The 20,652-nt window shown below is 39.1% G+C and overlaps 1 protein-coding gene across 1 annotated transcript in view; it reads left to right on the plus strand.

Moving 5' to 3' along the window:
- LOC117301515 (dynein heavy chain 8, axonemal-like) overlaps nucleotides 1–20,626 on the plus strand; it is a 142,916-nt gene extending 122,290 nt beyond the window's left edge. Inside the window, exons 72-86 of the mRNA XM_033785541.1 lie at nucleotides 146–336; nucleotides 1,263–1,384; nucleotides 2,147–2,262; nucleotides 3,320–3,522; nucleotides 4,265–4,338; nucleotides 4,912–5,064; nucleotides 9,959–10,114; nucleotides 11,133–11,249; nucleotides 11,683–11,784; nucleotides 12,852–13,012; nucleotides 14,230–14,386; nucleotides 15,466–15,618; nucleotides 16,988–17,177; nucleotides 17,898–18,019; nucleotides 18,521–20,626. Coding sequence (XP_033641432.1) covers nucleotides 146–336; nucleotides 1,263–1,384; nucleotides 2,147–2,262; nucleotides 3,320–3,522; nucleotides 4,265–4,338; nucleotides 4,912–5,064; nucleotides 9,959–10,114; nucleotides 11,133–11,249; nucleotides 11,683–11,784; nucleotides 12,852–13,012; nucleotides 14,230–14,386; nucleotides 15,466–15,618; nucleotides 16,988–17,177; nucleotides 17,898–18,019; nucleotides 18,521–18,808 — 2,305 coding nt within the window. The 3' untranslated portion in view covers nucleotides 18,809–20,626. The remainder of the gene's footprint in view (nucleotides 1–145; nucleotides 337–1,262; nucleotides 1,385–2,146; nucleotides 2,263–3,319; nucleotides 3,523–4,264; nucleotides 4,339–4,911; nucleotides 5,065–9,958; nucleotides 10,115–11,132; nucleotides 11,250–11,682; nucleotides 11,785–12,851; nucleotides 13,013–14,229; nucleotides 14,387–15,465; nucleotides 15,619–16,987; nucleotides 17,178–17,897; nucleotides 18,020–18,520) is intronic.
- The last annotated feature ends 26 nt before the right edge of the window (nucleotides 20,627–20,652 follow it).

The raw sequence follows: 20,652 nt of genomic DNA on the forward strand, positions 1-20,652 counted from the left end.
TGTTCCAGAGCGGTTGCTACAATGTAATATCAACTCGTCACACAGAAGAAACTTTTTGTTTAAAATTGAACCTTGAAAATTCTGTTACCTTAAACAATTCCTCCGGTAACAATTGGTTAAAATCCTTCTTGTTGACTTGAAACAGATCTGAAAAGTCTCCAATTCCAGCCAAGAGAATCTCCAACATCATTGAGTTTCTGACATTTGAAGTATTCAAGTATTCCTGTCGTGGTTTATATGAGAACCATAAGTTCCTCTTCACCTTACTATTGGCTCTGAAGATTGATCAACAAATGGGAAATGTCAGCCACAATGAGTTCCAAACACTCATCAAAGGTAAGAACCTGTTTATTCAAATTCAAGCAAACTAAGAGCTGAAATGTTTTTTTTTTTTTATGTTTTTTTTATATAGTTTTTGTTAAATAATTCCATCTGAGTTTCTTCAGAAAAGAACTTTTTCCCCACCACTCAAATATTATCTATGATTAAAACAAATGATTTTTTGTTTAAGAACTAACTTGAGATTCATTATACTTTAATAATAATATGAGAAAGTAACTGAACATCAAGTAGGACCGTAGATCACAGCTACAGTACGATCTGTCACATGGTTGTATGCGTTTACGCATGGCATATCTCATAAATGTGTCTAAAATGTGCAAATATCTTCTTTTACAAATGTCTTGAAACATTCATTTCTGTTTATATAGACAGTAAGTTTCAGGACCTAACATTCTAAGTTTCAGAATATTCCTAATCAGCATGATTGGTGAATCACTAGATTGACCATTTGGCATTTTTGGTGAATCCTGCTTTTCCTGTTTGTGTATGCAATAGTAGTACTGGCATTGTGCCAAGCACACAATATACGGCTTGTGTGTTTCCATAAAGTGACAACTCCAAATGTACAGTGTTTTGTACATAGTGCTCTGCAGACAGGTGTTTTGTTTTGGGGTTTTCCCCCACAAAGTAACAGATAAGCTCAGATATTAATAACTCAATTAAACAATTGTAAGATTGAAAACATATTGACAGTTCTGTTGAAGGAGTTAACTTTATTGTGTAACTGTAGTTTTAAAGATTTTTTTTTTTTAAGTTTCCGAAAAAGCAGTTTTAAAAAGTTTAAACATGGAGGATTTTCTCTGAGCACTCAAATTTTTGGTTTGGATGTGGATTGTCATTTTGTCACTTTATGGGACAATGCAATTTGACAGCCACAATGATTTTCATTGCTAATGTGTCTTTTGATGTGCTACATGTAGGCGGTGCTGCATTAGACTTGAAAGCTGTCCAACCAAAGCCATATAAATGGATATCTGACATGACATGGTTAAATCTGGTTCATCTCAGCAAACTGCCACAGTTTCAAGAAGTCCTCAATCAGGTAGGAACATCAATACAAACATTGCATATATGACGTCACACTCTCAAAAAGGAGGCAGATCATTGGACAATAGCTGTTCTCTGTGTCTAAAAACATGCGTGTGACCTCAGGGTACATGTTGCGTTTCGCGTTATGAGGGGGGCTATTGAATTCTTACACATAACAAAACGCACCTCCGAACAAGTGCGCGTAATTTTGGGTGTCAACTCTCTTTTGTGCATGTCTGTATACAAATTTGACACCCAAAATGACACCCAGGATAGTCACATGTGAGTACGCTGCGCATATTGCAAGGGGTCTATACAAACATTTACACAATCAAGATATGTGAGTACGCTGTGCGTATTGCAAGGGGTCTATACAAACATTTACACAATTAAGATATGTAGCGTACACTTGGTGTAACTCAAATAATCAACTCTGCTGTGCTGGACAAATATAGCCTTATACATGAGTTACAAAGATACAGGAATCACATTATAATGTACAGGGATGAGACATGTCAGACCTCTATCTAAATTCTGCTCATTAATCTTACTCTCAAGTGCCAATGAGGAAACTGTTCACAGAAGCTTCATGAAACCCGAAATTCCAGAGATTAACAGAAGTTGTAAATTCCATAATTTCACTGTACCTCCTTAAAATAAGATCTTTCAGTCTCTTGACAGTGTGTGACTCTCATTCCTAATTGTATGTATCTGTAAGTCTATCAGTGTATTGATAGGTTAGATTGAATTCATATTTGTGTATTTAATGTATTAGATCCAACGCAGTGAGAAATCTTGGAAGGTGTGGTTTGATAAAGATGCTCCTGAGGAAGAAGTGATCCCTGATGGATACAACACTCTAGAAACATTCAAGAAACTCCTATTGGTTAGGTATGATACACTCAAATATTATTTAAACCCATTCATGACTAATAGTCAGTGGCTGATGATGCCATTTACTGATTCTTATTATTATTGCTTGGTGTATTTCAGAAATAAAAACTTGACTGCACCAAGGAAGCTAATTTAGCCTTTTTATTATTAGAGGCTATTATGACTTGTGGATATTTAAATTGAATAAACCCATACAGCAAATGTGTGCCTCAAATGAACTGCCTCTCTGTACCAAAAGTGCATGTTGTGCATAAGTTTGTTCTCATCAAAATTAGACATTACAAATTCCCAAAATCATACCCTTCATTGAGCTGAAAACAACAACTATAAAAGGTATTATCACTACAGATCCTCTGGCCTTGTAATTTTGTGACTGCTGTGTATGTTGTTTAAAACAAGGCAATTCTGATTCGGACACTGAATAATGTTCAGTTCTATACTGAGATTGCCGCCATCCAATTTGTTTTCTAGTTTGTCAATAATCATTGTCCAAACCACAGTGATTTTCAAGTCTTAGTAGTGATCTATACACTAATGATGCATTATGGAAGTATTTACATAGTATTCAGATAATAACAATTAATACATGTACTGTTCAAAACCCAATCGTTGAAATAGAGGATACATTAATGTATATATGATTTGAGGCATTGCATGGTGAGGTATCAATGTATATTTGGTTTGCGGCAACACCATGTGTGTATATACTTGCCAGGTAGAGTTTGTTCTTAGGGAACTGTCTTGCTTTATTCTACTACCGCAGAGTAGATTTATTGGGTGTTCAGGAGACTTCTCAGTTCTGTAAAGAACTGTCCTGCTTTTTAACTACTACCCGGGCGGAAGGTATAGAAAATTGGCTGGGACTACTACTTTAACTTATAGGATCATAATTAACTGTACTGTCGCTGAGTCAGTTCTTGAATTGGTCTCAACGTTTCGACTAGCTTGCTCTAGTCATCGTCAGCAGACTGTCAAATGTAACAAGTAGTCACTGTCCATGTTTTCCATTTTCTGCTTTGTATGACATTGATGAACAAGTTGTGTTACATTACAGGAGCTGGTGTACAGACAGAGTCATTCCTCAAGCTCGTAAATACATCGCTAACTCAATGGGTGCTAGATATGCAGACCCAGTCATCTTAGATTTAGAGAAGACATGGGAAGAAGGGGATATCAGAACACCTCTTATCTGTTTCTTGTCTATGGGTAGTGATCCTACAAACCAGATAGAAGGACTGGGCAAGAAACTTAAAGTGGGTAAGTATTTCATTCAATTCAAGACACACAGTCGTGTACCTCAAAGGCAGTGGACACTATTATTAATTACTCAAAATAATTATAAGCGTAAAACCTTACTTGGTAACAAGTCCAAAATCAAGCATCTGAAAGTGACAAGGGCATTTTTTCTTTCATTATTATCTTGCAACTTTGACGACCAATTTAGCTCAAATTTTGACAGGTTTGTTATTTTATGCATATGTTGAGATACACCAAGTGAGAAGACTGGTCTTTGACAATTACCAATAGTGGCCAGTGTCTTTATGAGTACTTGCAGTATTTCTTATGGTACTTTAAATACTTCAGCAAACAAAAACTCCAAGGACCGAGAATGTGTAGTTCGAATTGAAAAATTTAACACTAACATTATATATCAGGAAAACAGCTACGCTTGTAAGAGGCAAAAAAAAAAAAAATTAACAGTCACAACAAAACATTTTTAGACTTCTTTAAAGCTGTACATAAAACTACTGAGGAATTAATCAGTGTTACCAGAAAATATTTAGTTTCCAATAGAAAAGTATTTTAAAGAAAGAAGAACTTTAATTTGAAAAGGGAATAACATGGTTTTATATACAATTCTTTTAATCTTCTTGGTTGATCTTGATACGCATTATAATCACAATTACTCTAACATTTTTATTTCTGTAATGCACTTGTATTTCATTTTGTTAATTAATTAAACTAAACTGAAAACTAAACTTAGTGTTATGTTATTTAGAATGTCGAGCTATATCCATGGGACAAGGACAGGAGGTTCATGCAAGGAGGCTTGTAGCACAGTCTATGGCTTCGGTATGTAGGTGCAATATTCAATTCAATAGTTATATTACAATTTTAATATTTTATTTATTGTCATAATAATAATACCCTAGTTCCTATATGGCGCATTCTACAATAACATTTCAATGCACTTCAAAACAAAAGGCATAATCGTTGGACAAGAAAAAAAGTAACTATAACAATGAAAAAACAAGAAAAGAGTAAACAAAGAACATATCTTGTCCTATCACTTGGTGCTTGTCTTATGTTTCTGTCTGATATTACTGACAACAAAATTGATATATTGTCAGAACTTTATTTGTTGTCAAAAATATCTAAAAAGGCAATTCTAATTGTTTTCATTGTGTACATCCACAAAGATGAACTAGCTCAATGTATTCCCTAAGACTTCTGATAGCTGTAACCAGTCTTAGTGAAGTGTATCATACTTATGGTGGAATGACATCAAACTCACCAATAGGATTGGACCTTTGCAGTCACTGTAACTGTTATGTGATCTTGTTGTTTGACCGTGTCTGTATAAATGGAGTTTGAGAGAGCATTTGAATGCGAGTTCCGGTAATTGATGTTATTATTTACTTGTAGGGAGGCTGGGTTTTGCTTCAAAATTGTCATCTTGGTCTAGACTTTCTGGATGAGCTGCTAGACACTGTAACTACTCATGAACCGGTACATGAAGCATTCCGTGTATGGATTACTACAGAGGAGCATCCACAGTTCCCTATCAGTCTACTACAGGTAACCCATGCATACATGATGGCCTATCTATAACTTAAAGGAACACGTTGCCTTAGATCGGGCGAGTTGGTCTTTGAAAAGCGTTTGTAACCGTTTGTTATAAAATGCATAGGGTTATAAAGATGTTTTAAAAGTAGAATACAATGATCCACACAAATTTGCCTCGAAATTGAGTGGTTTTCCTTTTACTTTACGAACTAACACGGTCGGCCATTTATGGGAGTCAAAAATTTGACTCCCATAAATGGCAGACCGTGTTAGTCGACGAGGTAAAAGTAAAACCATGCAATTTCAAGTGATACTTGTGTGGATCATTATATTCTACTTTTAAAATACCTATCTAACCTATGCATTAATCATAACAAATTTTCAAACACTTTTCAAAGACCAACTCGCCCGATCCAAGGCAGCGTGTTCCTTTAAAGGTGACAACCAAGCGGTGACGACATCATTGACTTAACGAAGACAAGTGCGCCAGAAGCGGAAACCCCAAGAGAGGTTAATAGCCCGCATGGTGAAAGGGAGATGACAGAGAGCAGCGAAGAGGAGGGGACGGAGGAAGGAACTCCACCAAGGGAGGAAGAGACATTAGTCGAGACCGTAGATGAAAGCGAGCTAGAGGCCGTGGTAAGTTACACTGTTCCCTATAGAGAAACAGCATGTGCTCGATGCCACGAACTCTTCCCAGCTCGAAAACGTCTAGTGGACCACTATAAGTCGCATCACCCGAAAGTGGCTGTTCTGGGAGAATGCGGGAAGTGCGGACGAAGATACAAGAAGTTCCAAGCACTTGCCTGCCATGCAGGTAAATGCCAGGGAAAAACCCAAACCCCAACCCCACTCCCGTTCCCTTGTAAGATCTGCGGCCAATCCTTCAGATCGAAGATTGGACTGGGCCAACACGAGCGCCACCAACATCCCAATCATAGAAATGAAGAACGGCTGTGTAAAAGGGCCGCCGATGCAACCAGAAAGAGGCAAACAAGAGCAACGACAACCAAATCGGCACAGGCGAGGGTTCAAGTCTGGACCGAGGAGGAAGTCTATCGCCTCGGGGAATTGGAGAAGCAGTTTGCGGGCAAAAAATACATCAACAAATGCATAGCTGAATACCTGCCGGGGAAGACTTACAAGCAGATCAGTGACAAGCGTCGCGGTCTGAAACGGACAAACCAACAGGTGCCTATACAGCCCAAAACAAGGGCAGCGGTCCCGGTGCCGACACCGACGTCAGCACTAAACACAAAGGCATACCTGGAATTCGTAGGTCTAAACCCGGAGACTCAGATGGGCAAATGCATTGCCAAGGAAGCTCGATCTAGCGAGCCTTCAAATTGGCAAGAGATCGAAGCGGAAAGTACACGGCTACTCAACGACAAGACCTCTAAGAAACCGCGATCGGGAAGGGCGAAAAACAACAAGTGGAAAGTTGATGTACGAGAAGGAGCAAACACCGGCCAATCCAACCCCAAACGAGCAGGAAAGAAAAGTGAGTACAAACGGGTTCAGAGCCTCTACAAGTTCAAGAAGAAGATACTTGTAGCGGAAATCATGGATAATAAAGTCCACGAGAAGTGCAAACTTGATCCGAAGGAAGTCGAAGACTTCTATAGGGAAAAACTGGAGGAAACTCCTGAGATTGCAGGGCTCGAGGACTGGAGTGGCATTAAGATTTCCATAGGTGCTGAAGAACCATCCGTACTCCCCGAACCAGTAACAGTTCTCGAAATAGTGAAAAGTCTCCATTCCATGGACTCATCAAGCGCCCCAGGTCCAGACGGTATCACCGTCAAAGACTTGAGGTCGATGAACATGGAGACACTGTCAAACATGCTTTCAGCATGGATGCTGTGTGGAAAAGTCCCCGAGAGCATAAAAGGCGCAAGATCCGTCTTGCTCCCGAAATGCACAGAGGGACTAGACCAAATTGGAAAATGGAGACCTATCACTATCGGCTCAGTCATCAATGGACTGTTCACTAAGATCTTGACTGCTCGAATAACCAAGATAGTTAGTTTAAGTCCAAGGCAGCGGGGGTTCGTGGCAGCTCCGGGATGCGCCCAAAACTTGTTTTTGATCGACACCCTGTTAAAACTGCTAAGAAATGCCGCATGCCTATATCAATGGCATTCCTCGATCTGTCTAAGGCGTTTGATACGGTGAACCACCGTCACATATACAGCGAACTGGAGAAGGCTGGGTTGGACTCGCTTGTCATCGGTCTGATCAAGTCGCTGTATGACGGAAGTTTCACTGAATTCAAAGTGGGGGACAGCAAGACCGGTCCCCTTTACTTCAAGAAGGGAGTCAAACAGGGAGACCCGCTCTCCCCATTGCTATTCAACATAGCAATTGACCCACTATTGAGACGCCTAGAAGAAGGGTTCTCCTTCGAGATCGATGGGGAGAGATGTTCTATCTCGGCCCTGGCTTTCGCAGATGACATTGCGATAGTTGGAAAGTCAAGTCTGGACTTACAACGATTACTCGACATTGCCGACGAATTCTGCCAAAAAACGGGGCTCCGCATGAATGTGGGAAAGTGCGCGGCTTTCCACATCCAGCCCTGGGGGAAATCGTTCACGGTAAATAGAGGGTCTTCTTGGAGCATTGGCGGCCTGCCAATCTCCTGGATCACACCCGATGAGATGACGAAATACCTGGGACTACGTGTAGGACCGTGGCGAGGCATCAAAACGGAAGATCTGGGGGAGAGGTTAAATGTTTGGATTGAGCGGATAGGAAAAGCTCCGCTTAAACCAGTCCAGAAAGTTGACTTGGTCCGTAACCATGTCACCCCGAGATTGCAGTTCCAACTGTCAATGAAGCAAGCAAGCGGTAATAGCTTGCGGTCTCTTGACAATACAATCCGGGGGGCAGTGAAGGATTGGTTGAAGCTCCCTCCATGTACGACTAATGGACTGATCTACTCGGCCGTCGGCGATGGCGGCCTGGGCATGGTCAGTCAGACTTGAGAAGGTAATCCCTACCTTGAGAGCCAAAGCCATTATGTCGTCGACCAATAGCAAGGACCCCACCATAGCCCGTATAGGAAAAGTGGGAGTGGCACATTTGCGGAACGCTGAAGACCTGCGCGAGCTGGCTAGACCGAAGGAGTGTTGGAGGGTCAAAGAACACACCGAATGGGCGGCCAAAGCGTGCCAGGGAATTGGTGCAGACGCCTGGAAGGATGATGCTCACGGAAACGGGTGGATAACTACCCCGATATTAAGGGGACACCAATACTGTGCAGCCCTACAGATGCGCACGAACAAATACCCAGTACGAGAGGCGATAATGAGGGGTCGAGAGGGAGACAAGACCTGCCGGGGGTGCGACGCACCCACGGAATCTCTTTCCCACGTCTCCGGCCAGTGCCCCAAAGTGCAAGGGGCGCGAATTGTGAGACACAACAAGATCTGCGACATGCTCTTTGACCGAGTAGTGGCTCACAAGACGCATAAATGGCAAGTGAGACGTGAGGTTACATGCAAGGACCAGTCGGGAGCAACAAAACGACCAGATCTGGTATTTTCAGACCATGAACATACGGTGGTGATAGACATCACCGTCCGATTCGAGAGCGGTCGAAGTCTCGAAAAGGCATATGAAGAAAAGATCTCTAAATACCGGACCTGCGCCTAATCGTTGAAAGCCATCACCGGTACCGAAACCATCGAATTTCACTGTTTAGTAATCGGGGCGAGAGGAGCGTGGTGTGAGGATAACGCTAAGCCTCTCGCAGCACTAGGAATAGACTGTAAATCTTTCCGTTCCCGATTATGCAACAAAGCACTACTTAAAACTTTAGACTTGCTTTATCTTCTTGGTAACCGATGAGCCCCGAGCACCGGATGAGTTCTTCACCCGACGCACGGTGGCCGATGAATGGCGCTCCCATACCCGAAGGACATAACACACTACTGAATGAGGCAAAACCCCCGACTGTGACTAAATCCTCAACATGGACAAAACCACCATCATACTCGCTGCCTACCCACACTGATGTAACTTTTTGTTTGATCCTCATACTTTTTTTCCTCCCTACATCAGTAGTTTTCTATGCAGATTAACAACCTGCTGGCTCAAACCCAATGGGTAATAGAGAAGTTCAGTGGAATACTCACCTGCCGTGTCACAAGTCTACTTCGGACGTATACGACGGAACGACCGATATATATATATATCTATTGGAATTCCTAGCCAAATGCCTCGTCATCTAATTAGTGACGCGCATGAATGGATTAACGAGATTCCCACTGTCCCTATCTACTATCTAGCGAAACCACAGCCAAGGGAACGGGCTTGGCAGAATCAGCGGGGAAAGAAGACCCTGTTGAGCTTGACTCTAGTCTGACCTTGTGAAGAGACACGGGGGGTGTAGGATAGGTGGGAGGCCGGGTTCGCCCCGGTTCGCCGGTGAAATACCACTACTCTCGTCGTTTCTTTACTTATTCGGTGAGGCGGGAAGCGGGCCCCTCGCGGGCCCAGTCTTCTGGCGCTAAGCGCCCGGCCGCTTCGCGGCGTGCCGGGCGCGACCCGCTCCGACGACAGCTCTTACTGATACCTGCGATTGTGTACCATAGTTTGCAACTACCAGTTGTTTTAAGGTATGATTGATTTGCCATCTGCTTAATATTTAAGTTCACAACGTAAAAGGAAAATCGTACAAGTTAGAGTGCTACTTGTGTGAATAATTGTACGTGAAAAATATCTTTCTAACCATATGCATTTCATAACTAACGGTTTCAAACACTTTTCAAATACCAACTCGTCCGATCCAATGCAACGTGTTGCTTTACGCTCTTACTTATACCTGCGATTGTGTACCATAGTTTGCAACTACCAGTTGTTTTAAGGTATGATTGATTTGCCATCTGCTTAATATTTTCAGTCATCTATCAAGTTCACTAATGAGCCACCTCAGGGAGTCAAGGCGGGATTGAAACGAACCTTTGCTGCTATTACACAAGATCAACTGGATATCAATAACCAAGTACAGTGGAAACCAATGCTGTATGCCGTTGCATTCCTTCATACAACTGTACAGGTAAGTTAATATAGAGCTTTATCTTCAAGTACGCGCTAATCCTTCAATCAGATTTGCAGAATGGAGTGGCGATAAAAACCTATATTGCACGGCTAATATCACTACCTGCGACATGTGTGTTATGCGCTCGTTGAAATACGGAAAATATAGCGCGTCTGCGTCCCATATCCAACTCGGCTCTCGGCCTCGTTGGATATGGGACGCAGAAGTGCTATATTTTTCCGTATTCCACTCATGCTTGTGTGATAACTTATAATGTAATATCTTATCAAGAAAATCTATAACAAGTATCTCATACTGCCTCTAGCTAACTGTCTCTAGCTACCGGTCAACCTCGGTAGTCTAGTTGGTAAGACACTGCTCTAGAATTGCAAGGGTCGTGGGTTTGAATCCCACCCGAGTAATGTGCCTGTGATTTTGTTTCACATGACTCTGAAAAGTACTGTGTATACCATGTTATACAGTGCTAACACACATCGGTGTATGGGTAAAAACAAAAATTAATAAGTATCTCATACATTCAAAGCAAATAGACCACTATAAGGTTTTGGGTTTTTTCTTTCATTTAATTTTTACGCTCATTGATTCAGAACTTTGCATTATCAGATTGTGACCTGAGGAACTTGTTTAATAAAAAATAGAACAACCCAATGTTGGTTACTGACTTGTTAGACTGAGAAACATGTAGTGCATTTAAACTGTATGTTCATTTACTGAATAAGATCAAGATGATGGCACAGTCCTAAAATGAATTCAAGTATTTCGTCATCAAGCTTCTATATTATCCAAAATTATCAATTTCTCTTTGAAACAAAGAACATACATGTATGGGACAAACATAATACTGACTAGTTTTGATGATGCACAAGCTAAATGTCAAGAGCTTTTATGTGCAGGAAGTTGAACTCATGTTCTACTTTTTAAATCAAAGTTTCTGTCATCGGATATCTAAACTCTCATGGCTGCTCATTAAAATTGTATATTGTGATTACTGCTTAAAACTTTGACTGTTTAATAGGAACGTCGTAAGTTTGGACCTCTAGGATGGAACATCCCGTATGAGTTCAACTCTGCAGATCAGACTGCCAGTGTGCAGTTTATACAGAATCATCTAGATGATATGGATTCAAAGAAGGTGATGTACATTAACAAACTCTGGCAAATAAATCTATCATTAATATAGCCTGTGTTTATCACTTCTGCAGTCAAAGTACTAATATGAACCAAGCAGTGATGGGATTCAGGAAGTAGAAAATATTTAGTCTTGAAAAGGTTTACTTGACTCGGAGACAACATACATGTGTAGTTGAGCTGTCTGAAGACATAGTTGGTTGTCTGTAGGATGTGTGCTACTCACTAGGGGTGCTTTTCGGCTATTTCCTTGCCCAATGTTAGAGTTGGGTCAGGACTGGCTGCAGACATAGTTGTAGGAGCTTCCTTATGCATTTCCAATTTGCCCATTGTAGGATTTCAGTAGCCTTGATGTTTGTTACTTCACTGTTTTGCCATCTTTGTATTGTTTTAAGTATAAATGGTAAATATCTGAATGAATGCTTGTTTTATTTCAGGGTGTATCTTGGAACACTGTTCGTTACATGCTTGGTGAAGTACAGTATGGAGGCAGAGTGACTGATGACTATGATAAGAGGCTCCTCAATACCTTTGCTAAGGTGATCATTTATAATCATATTGCTTCAACGATGAGGGCTTTTATCTTGGGTTTTTTTTTCTTGACAAATATTATACCTAATATGTAAGCTTTCAAACACTGTGTCATCCAAACTGAAATTGTATGAAAAGGTATGAGCAACACATACCTATGTTTTGTAAGTGTACTGACTACATGCTTTGTGAAATGAAAAACATCTGCTGTATAGATGTCATTATGGTGGGAAAAAAAGACTGCTCATTGGGTGATGATGCTGTAGTGCACCACGCACATACATAGATGTACATTTTTCATTGTTTCATAATTATTTTACCTCGTATGTAGATTATTATGTTATTAATTTAACTGCATCAAATTTATACTCTGTGTATGGAGCTACGTTGTTGTGCATAGACTGTCGAGAGTCGTAGAGATGTACATGTAGTTTAAAGACAGGTGAACAGCATTGGTTACAAAGAGAGCAATAAGCTTTAATGTGAAAGCTCACTGATTATATGTGTCATACTTGCACTAATCCTCCAGAGAAATGTTTGTGTCTGAAATATTGTGTTTTCACTTCAAGACACTGGACACTATTGGTAATTGTCAAAAAAAACTAGTCTTCACAGTTGGTGTATCTCAACATATGCATAAAATAACAAATACGTTAAAATTTGAGCTCAATCGGTCGTCGAAGTTGCGAGATATTAATGAAAGAAAAAACGCGCTTATCGCACCATGGTCACACGAATTGTGTGCTTTCAGATGGTTGATTTCAAAATCAAATTCGTGGAAAATTACTTCTTTCGAGAAAACTACATCACTTCAGAGGGAGCTGTTTCACACTCGGTTTATATTATCAACCTCTCCCCATTACTCGTAATCAAGAAAGGTTTTATAATAATAATTATTTGGAGTAATTACCAATAGTGTCCACTGCCTTTAAATGTTACATATCATTTGATGAACTGTTCACAGGATGGTTGTTTTGTGTGTTTATTTGTACTAGAGGGTTGCACGTTATTCATATAAAATGAAGTCAAATCTCTTAAAGTTAACAACGCACAATGTTATTATGTTTTTGTTTAGGTGTGGTTTGGAGAGCATATGTTTTTAGAAAGCTTCAGTTTCTACACAGGATACACAATTCCTAAGTGTAAAACATTGCAGGAATATCATGACTTCATTGCCAAACTGCCATTGACTGATACACCAGAGGTATTTGGTCTTCATCCCAATGCAGACATCACGTAGGTCATTTTGCTATATCTTTTATTATATATACTAAATTTTAGTACTAGTATTTATATCTTTCTATATATGTTAGCCACGCCCCAAAGGTTATTTGGTCTATCTTTAACTTATGAATGTCCACATTCATATCACTAACAATCCAGAAATATCTGTTAAAAGAGGTTGCACATTTTGACATATTTCTGAGAAATTCTGAGAAATAAAATGCACAACAGCTCGTAACTGCAAACAAAATAAAATTTTGCTTTGAAATAACATGAACAGAAGAATGTTTTTAGCTCACAAAAATGAATAGAAGAATAACAGCTCGTAACTGCAAACAAAATAAAATTTTGCTTTGAAATAACAAATTATATGAGATCATTTTGTTGCCAATGTACGACTTGTGTACAGTTATGAATGTTGATCAGTTTGGTTGCTGGCCATGGGTGAATTCAACCATCATAGTATAAGAAATATAGTGTGTGTGAGCTTAAGACATTCCTCTGTTCATGTATGTGAGCTAAAGACATTCTTCTGTTCATGTATGTGAACTAAAGACATTCTTCTGTTCATGTATGTGAACTAAAGACATTCTTCTGTTCATGTATGTGAGCTAAAGACATTCTTCTGTTCATGTATGTGAACTAAAGACATTCTTCTGTTCATGTATGTGAACTAAAGACATTCTTCTGTTCATGTATGTGAACTAAAGACATTCTTCTGTTCATGTATGTGAGCTAAAGACATTCTTCTGTTCATGTATGTGAGCTAAAGACATTCTTCTGTTCATGTATGTGAACTAAAGACATTCTTCTGTTCATGTATGTGAACTAAAGACATTCTTCTGTTCATGTATGTGAACTAAAGACATTCTTTTGTTCATGTATGTGAGCTAAAGACATTCTTCTGTTCATGTATGTGAACTAATGACATTCTTCTGTTCATGTATGTGAGCTAAAGACATTCTTCTGTTCATGTATGTGAGCTTAAGACATTCTTCTGTTCATGTATGTGAGCTAAAGACATTCTTCTGTTCATGTATGTGAACTAATGACATTCTTCTGTTCATGTATGTGAGCTAAAGACATTCTTCTGTTCATGTATGTGAGCTTAAGACATTCTTCTGTTCATGTATGTGAGCTAAAGACATTCTTCTGTTCATGTATGTAAACTAAAGACATTCTTCTGTTCATGTATGTGAGCTAGTGACACATATTTCCGTGTAAACCAGGTATCAGAGCAACACCGGTACTGAAGTACTGAACACCATTCTGAACATCCAACCTAAAGATGTAGGAGGAGGCGGTGGTGAGACTAGAGAGACTGTAGTCTATAAGATGGCTGAGGATATGTTGAGTAAACTACCACCAGACTATAAATCTCATGAGGTAAATCCAGCTGTAACTTGTTTTCCAACCTCAGACGTTATCTTGCCAAAGTGTGTTGGTTCAAATTGTCTTTGTCATTCTGCATCAGTGTGTCACTTTACTTTTTATTTACTTTTAACCAAAGTGGACATTGTAGATACATGATGAGATTAAAGGGAAGGTACACGTTTGGTAATTACTCAAAACAAATATTAACTTAAAAACTGACTTGGTATTAACAAGCATTGGAGAGCTGTTGATAATATAAAACATTGTGGGAAAATGACCAATTGAGCCCAAATTTTCACAGGTTATTTTATTGTTATGATGGGATACACCAAGTGAGAAGACTGGTTTTTGACAATTACCAAACATGTACAGTGCCTTTAATTATCATTACTGCCACAAAGGAGAAATACTATGTTATGTAAAGGTGTTATTTTCAGCAGAAAAACAATGATTCCAATGCTAGGTTTCTATCAAAATATAATGCACAGATTGATGATGTCTTTTGTTTAATTGAGATACAATAGTTACGTACAATGTGGAGGTTCATACCCAGTTAACCAAAGCATCTTAAAGATCTGATCTGCTGATCTTCATTGAGCACAAACAAATGGCTAAAGGAATGGCATTATGCAGGCACAGTTGGCTGCCTGTTCCATTCATGTGGTACAATGTATCCAATATAATAATAAATAATTTAGGGGGCTAATCATCCTTACTCGCAGCTAAGAGCTGAATTGCGAAGGACGCGTCAACGTGTTCACGAAGCTGGCATGCAAGGCCGCCTTTGGCTGCCAGCCACATCAACTCATTATGACCACGGAGCACAGCCAAAGATTGAAAGTGTTCACATTTTTTTTCCGAGGGAGGAAAACCGTAAGGTGTGGAAAACCCTTGTGGCGCAGCAGAGAACCAACGCACAACTCAACTCACATATTGATACATGTATGTCCATAAGAACACTTGATAAGAATGTTCAAACCTAGTAATCTGTGCAAGTACTCACAATGCAAGCTCTGAAGGAATTTTTGTACAGTAATAATGTAGAAACAACTAAAACATTGTTTTATGAGTCATGGTTGATACATTTGCAGGTAAGAGCACGTCTTGTTAAGATGGGAGCTTTGTCATCAATGAATATCTTCCTAAGACAAGAGATAGATCGTATGCAGCGTGTGATTAGCCTAGTACGTACTACCTTGACTGACCTCAAGCTAGCTATAGAGGGCACTATTATCATGAGTGAGGTAAGTTACCTGACCATTACGTGTGTTTGCCTTGTTGCTGATTGAGCATTCATAAATACCTAAATCAGTTTATCCACTCTGATTGGTCGAGAGGGCATCATGTGGAGGTGTTTGAATGGATGATATAACACCAGTAAAAAGTGTTAAAACATGGGCGTGACATGCGAGCTTACACCTGTGCTTATAAGACAGTTTCCTCATTCCTATTGGTCGAGAGCAACGGCTGGAACAGTTGTTTACCCGAGGGCCTTACCATTTCATAGCTGGAGGGGTGTTGTGTTGAAAGAAATCATTGAACAAAAAACATTTTTGCATTTACTTTACTTTTTTACCCAAAAGTATTGATGTTTTTTCACCAAAAAGGTATTTATGAATGGGAATTCAAATATTGAATCGGTTTTCAACTAGTGATTTAAACCTGCCGAGGCCTGGTTCTTGATAATTTACCTCGACTTCATCTCGGTAAAATTATCAAGAACCTGCCCCCGATTTCACGAAACTCATCGCAAGTAGCGACGCATCGTAGGGTTTTCGATGCGTCGCAGACCTAAGACACGTCGCGGCTGCTACTAGCTCCACAATACATTTCACCAAACACGTCGTAAGCGCGACGAGTCGCAATACAAACTATTTTCACTCTTAATAAAAACAACCCTTTGGACGAGGATGAACTGCTAAAGTTCTTCGGCTGTTTTATGTTGTGTACAACTTGGTCATGAAACAGTCGTGTGTTATAGTTCATTCAAGATGGCAGACACTACACCGTTTCGGACTAGTGTTTAGGTATTTTTTTTTTGGGGGGGGGGTTATAATTATTTATTTGTTTAGTTGTTTTAGTTTGTGTGTGTTCGTTTGTTATGCGTGTGTTTGTTTTCTTTTCTTTTACCCGTCCTTTTTTTTTTTTTTTTGTGGGGAGGGTAAATTTCCATTTTGTTGTCTAGTGTCTTCCCGATTGGTTCACGGAAGTTACGTGTGGTAATTGTTATGTTCTTTCATGCATTTTGTGCGTAAACAAATGAAACCTAGCATTCTTACGACGACCCTATGGGTCGTCGTAACTTACGACGTGTTCTTCCTCGTTGTCAAGGAACTTGCGACGCATCCAACGCATCGTAACTTTGATGAAATCGATTTCATACGCATCGCAACTTACGACGTGTAACCGGTCGCAACTTGCACTTGCGACGCGTCGCAGCGCTTCGTGAAATCGGGGGCAGGCCTCGTTGGGATTAAACCACTAGTTGAAAACCTCTTCACCACACATTGATTCCCTTGTTCATCATTCACAAAAAACGTTCCTCTCCAAAAAGATAACAAACCCCTTCAGTCACACAGGCAGGTGATACAGCTTTATTTTTACTCTTTGTAGAATCTACGAGATGCCTTAGATAACATGTATGATGCTAGAGTACCTGGCCTATGGAGGAAGGTGTCATGGGAATCCTCTACATTAGGATTCTGGTTTACTGAGTTACTAGAGCGGAACGCACAGTTTGCTGCTTGGTGCTTTGAAGGTAGACCAACTGTCTTCTGGATGACAGGATTCTTCAATCCTCAAGGTAGTCTCAACTTCATTTTCATACCATTCAATTAATCTCTGCAAAGATTATTTCATGGCCTGACATTTTCATCCTAGCTCTTTCTCAAAGGTTTAAATGAGTCTATGAAATAATCTATGATAGAGTATTCCGAATGTAACAATTTTCATACAAAGTTTGACTAGACTACTTGCAGTATTGATCAAGATCCAGTAATTAGAGTCCCCAGCACCACACACCTGCAACATATACATCCCAAATTGGGAGATCGCTTGCAGTATTGATCCTGATCAGGCCTGATACTTCACGATTGCCTCCGTTGCCCCTTGCCATTGCCTTGGTGCCCTTGAAATGCTCCAGTAGAAATTTACAAATTCCTCATAGGGTGCCCTTTGCCAAAGAGAAAATGCCTTGGTGCCCTTGCCCTTTCAAAAACGAAGCATACAGGCCTGAGATGTTTCATACTGGGTGCGTTCAATTAGCTTCCCTGTGTCGACCCTGCGGTGTTCATTTGGGTGAGCCCCTGTCAAGGACTAATCAAACGATCACTCACCCTCTCGTTGTGATGTCATGCACCTTGGGCCAGCCCCAAGTAACCCGTTCCACAAGCAGGGCACTGGGACTGACCCGGGTGAGCCCCTGGAATGACGTCAAAGTCAATGACAGACAACGATCTTTGTTGAAGCTGGCTTAGCAATGTGTAATTGAACAGTGCATGTTTGAATTGTTTTGTATTTTTAGGTTTTTTGACAGCTATGCGTCAAGAAGTGACGAGAGCCCATAAGGGTTGGGCTTTGGATTCAGTGACTCTACATAATGAAGTACTAAAAGTATTCAAAGAAGAAATCTCGTCTTCTCCCTCGGTAAGTCCATTTGTAGTCTCTATCAAATGCCACAATGTTGAAGGTATAATAATGTAGGATTGAAATAAAATACATGAAAGATTACCGATTGTGAAGAAACATTGTATGAAATAAAACTGTCTGGAAACCTTACCAAGCACAACAATTGATTTCAGTTGTATCAAACTAGAATAAGGACATTTTACATGCTGAAAATTGCGCACGGTTTTTAACTCACACAGCAGATTTAATCTCACTGATTTGTTGTTTCATGTATGGATGGTCACAAAAAAAACCATAAACACTGTTTGTGTTTGTCAGCTCTTCCAATCAGATATACCTTTAAAGGTTTGCTCCGATGGCATGTTAATGTTGTCATTCAATGCTGTCTTTGGTAACAAGTTACTACTGCAATTATTGAATTCCATGTACTTAACCATCATTGGATTGTTACACAGAACAGATACACGCTTATTTATAATAGTATTTCATGACTAATGATACCACTGTTTGTTGATACAGGAGGGAGTATACATCCAAGGTTTATACTTGGATGGAGCCAGCTGGGACCGGAAAGGATGTAAACTGATTGATCCTACACCAAAGGTATTATTCAACAATCTTCCAGTTATTCACATGTTTGCCATCAATTCAACTGCTCCTAAAGATCCTCGCTTGTATCAGTGTCCAGTGTACAAGAAACCTCAACGTACAGACTTGACGTATATTACACCTGTATGGTTAAAGACTACACAGAGTCCAGATCACTGGATCCTAAGAGGTGTGGCTTTACTCTGTGACATTAAATAGATAACTGCTCTAGCAGTAAACTCACTCACTTGTAGGCCTACACCCACATTGAGACATGCTAAGGTCTTTAGTGACTTAGTTGAGATTACCTACATTGTAATACTATGCATAACTATGAATAAGAAATCAATTGTGCATTGCTTGTACTGTGATTCCATAGACTTATGAGAAATGCTGATATTTGCTAACAATTCTCTTGACAAATAAGATCTAAAAGTTAAACTCATTGTTTGTTTTTCTTTATGGCCGACTCGATTGTTAAAGATGTTGCTTTTTTAATATTGTTAATTTCAAGCGTTTTGAAATATTTGAGAACTGTTTGAGAATTACTGTTTTTATTCTATTTGGATGTTCAGGATTGTTAATTGTTATATGTTATGTTTTTAAGAGGAGTCCAAGCTTTCATATTAATCCTAGTGCACCCAAGGCTGAAGTATAGCAATGATGATAGAATGTTCCACACTCATACAACTAGTTACACAAAATATTGACTGAAGTATTAGGCTGATGATCAGTTTATTATTATCACAATTACAACAACACTTAATATGAACCTGTTTTAAATGTGTTCAAGCATCAATTGATAATAATACAGTGTAGTTTCAAAATATGTGACTGGTTAAAACAAAATTGCCAAGTACCGGTACTAGGAAAATCATTCAGCTTTTGTAAAGCATGTTGAAAGTAGAAAGCATTGTTTTCAAAGCTCAGATGCTCTATAAGTTGTTTTCTCCGCCTAGTATTTGGAAGCACACTTGTGTTTAAAACAAGGTCAGAGTTGGAATGATTTTTAAAGCAGCTTTTGCCTGAATACTATTTCAAACAGCTTAGTTGTGTTAAATAATTAATACAAAAAAACCACCTTCTTAAAATGAATAAATTCTGATAATCAAATCGCAATTGACTAATCAGCATGTGATGTTACTCCAACAATATAAAGGAAATTGTTAAAATTGAGTAAACTCTGACAATTGTTGTCTTAAATTCGTGTTTTACAAATATGATGAAGTATCCTAGATACAACACATGTATTAGTTATAAGCTCATCCTTGATTTGACAATAAAAACAAATAACCAATTCAAATAAGAACCACACATAATAACTTGATCCTTTGAATAAACAATACCCTGAAATAAAACTGAATTCTTTAAATCTGCTCGTGCAACCAGAATAATTTGATTATAGGCTACAGTGTATATTTTCTATCATGATACACATTGAGTCAAAGTAAATATGCATTAATAATTAAGTACATTAGTTGGCAATCACTAGAGGGCAATCACTATATGCACTAAGGGGTATGTAGTATAGCTCCAGCAATGGTCATTCTGTATGAATACAACAAACCAACAAGTTGCAAAAGGTAGTTTCATTTCAACAACAATTTGTCAAACGGTTCTTTTTAATTTTGTTTGCTGTCGTTAAATATTTGAGTTACTGTCAAATTATTTGAATTTTGATTGTACACTGTAAGCCGAAAAGTTGAAAATAAACAAAGAAATGTGTACATTTCAAATAATAACTTGGAGTTTTTCCTTTGCTTACCCATGATCTACTAGAGTTATACATTCATGATTCGACGCCACCCAGAAGTTATTCCAGCTAGTTCTAAATTTATAATAAGCCATTACACGTTTACAGTTAAAAATAAAACATTTAACGAAAATGTTTCAATCTAAACAATTGCCTAAATATTATTTCAAACAGCTTGTTTGTGTTAAATGATTAATACAAGAAAACTCCTTCTTAAAGGAACATTACAGAATTGGTTTTGCTAGCAAAAAAGTTGCTGGCAGTGTAAGCAATTTATGTAATCCATCATAAACATAAACTGACAAACCTG

The sequence above is a fragment of the Asterias rubens genome, chromosome 17, assembly GCF_902459465.1.
Source record: "Asterias rubens chromosome 17, eAstRub1.3, whole genome shotgun sequence".
NCBI classification, from domain to species: Eukaryota; Metazoa; Echinodermata; class Asteroidea; order Forcipulatida; family Asteriidae; genus Asterias; species Asterias rubens.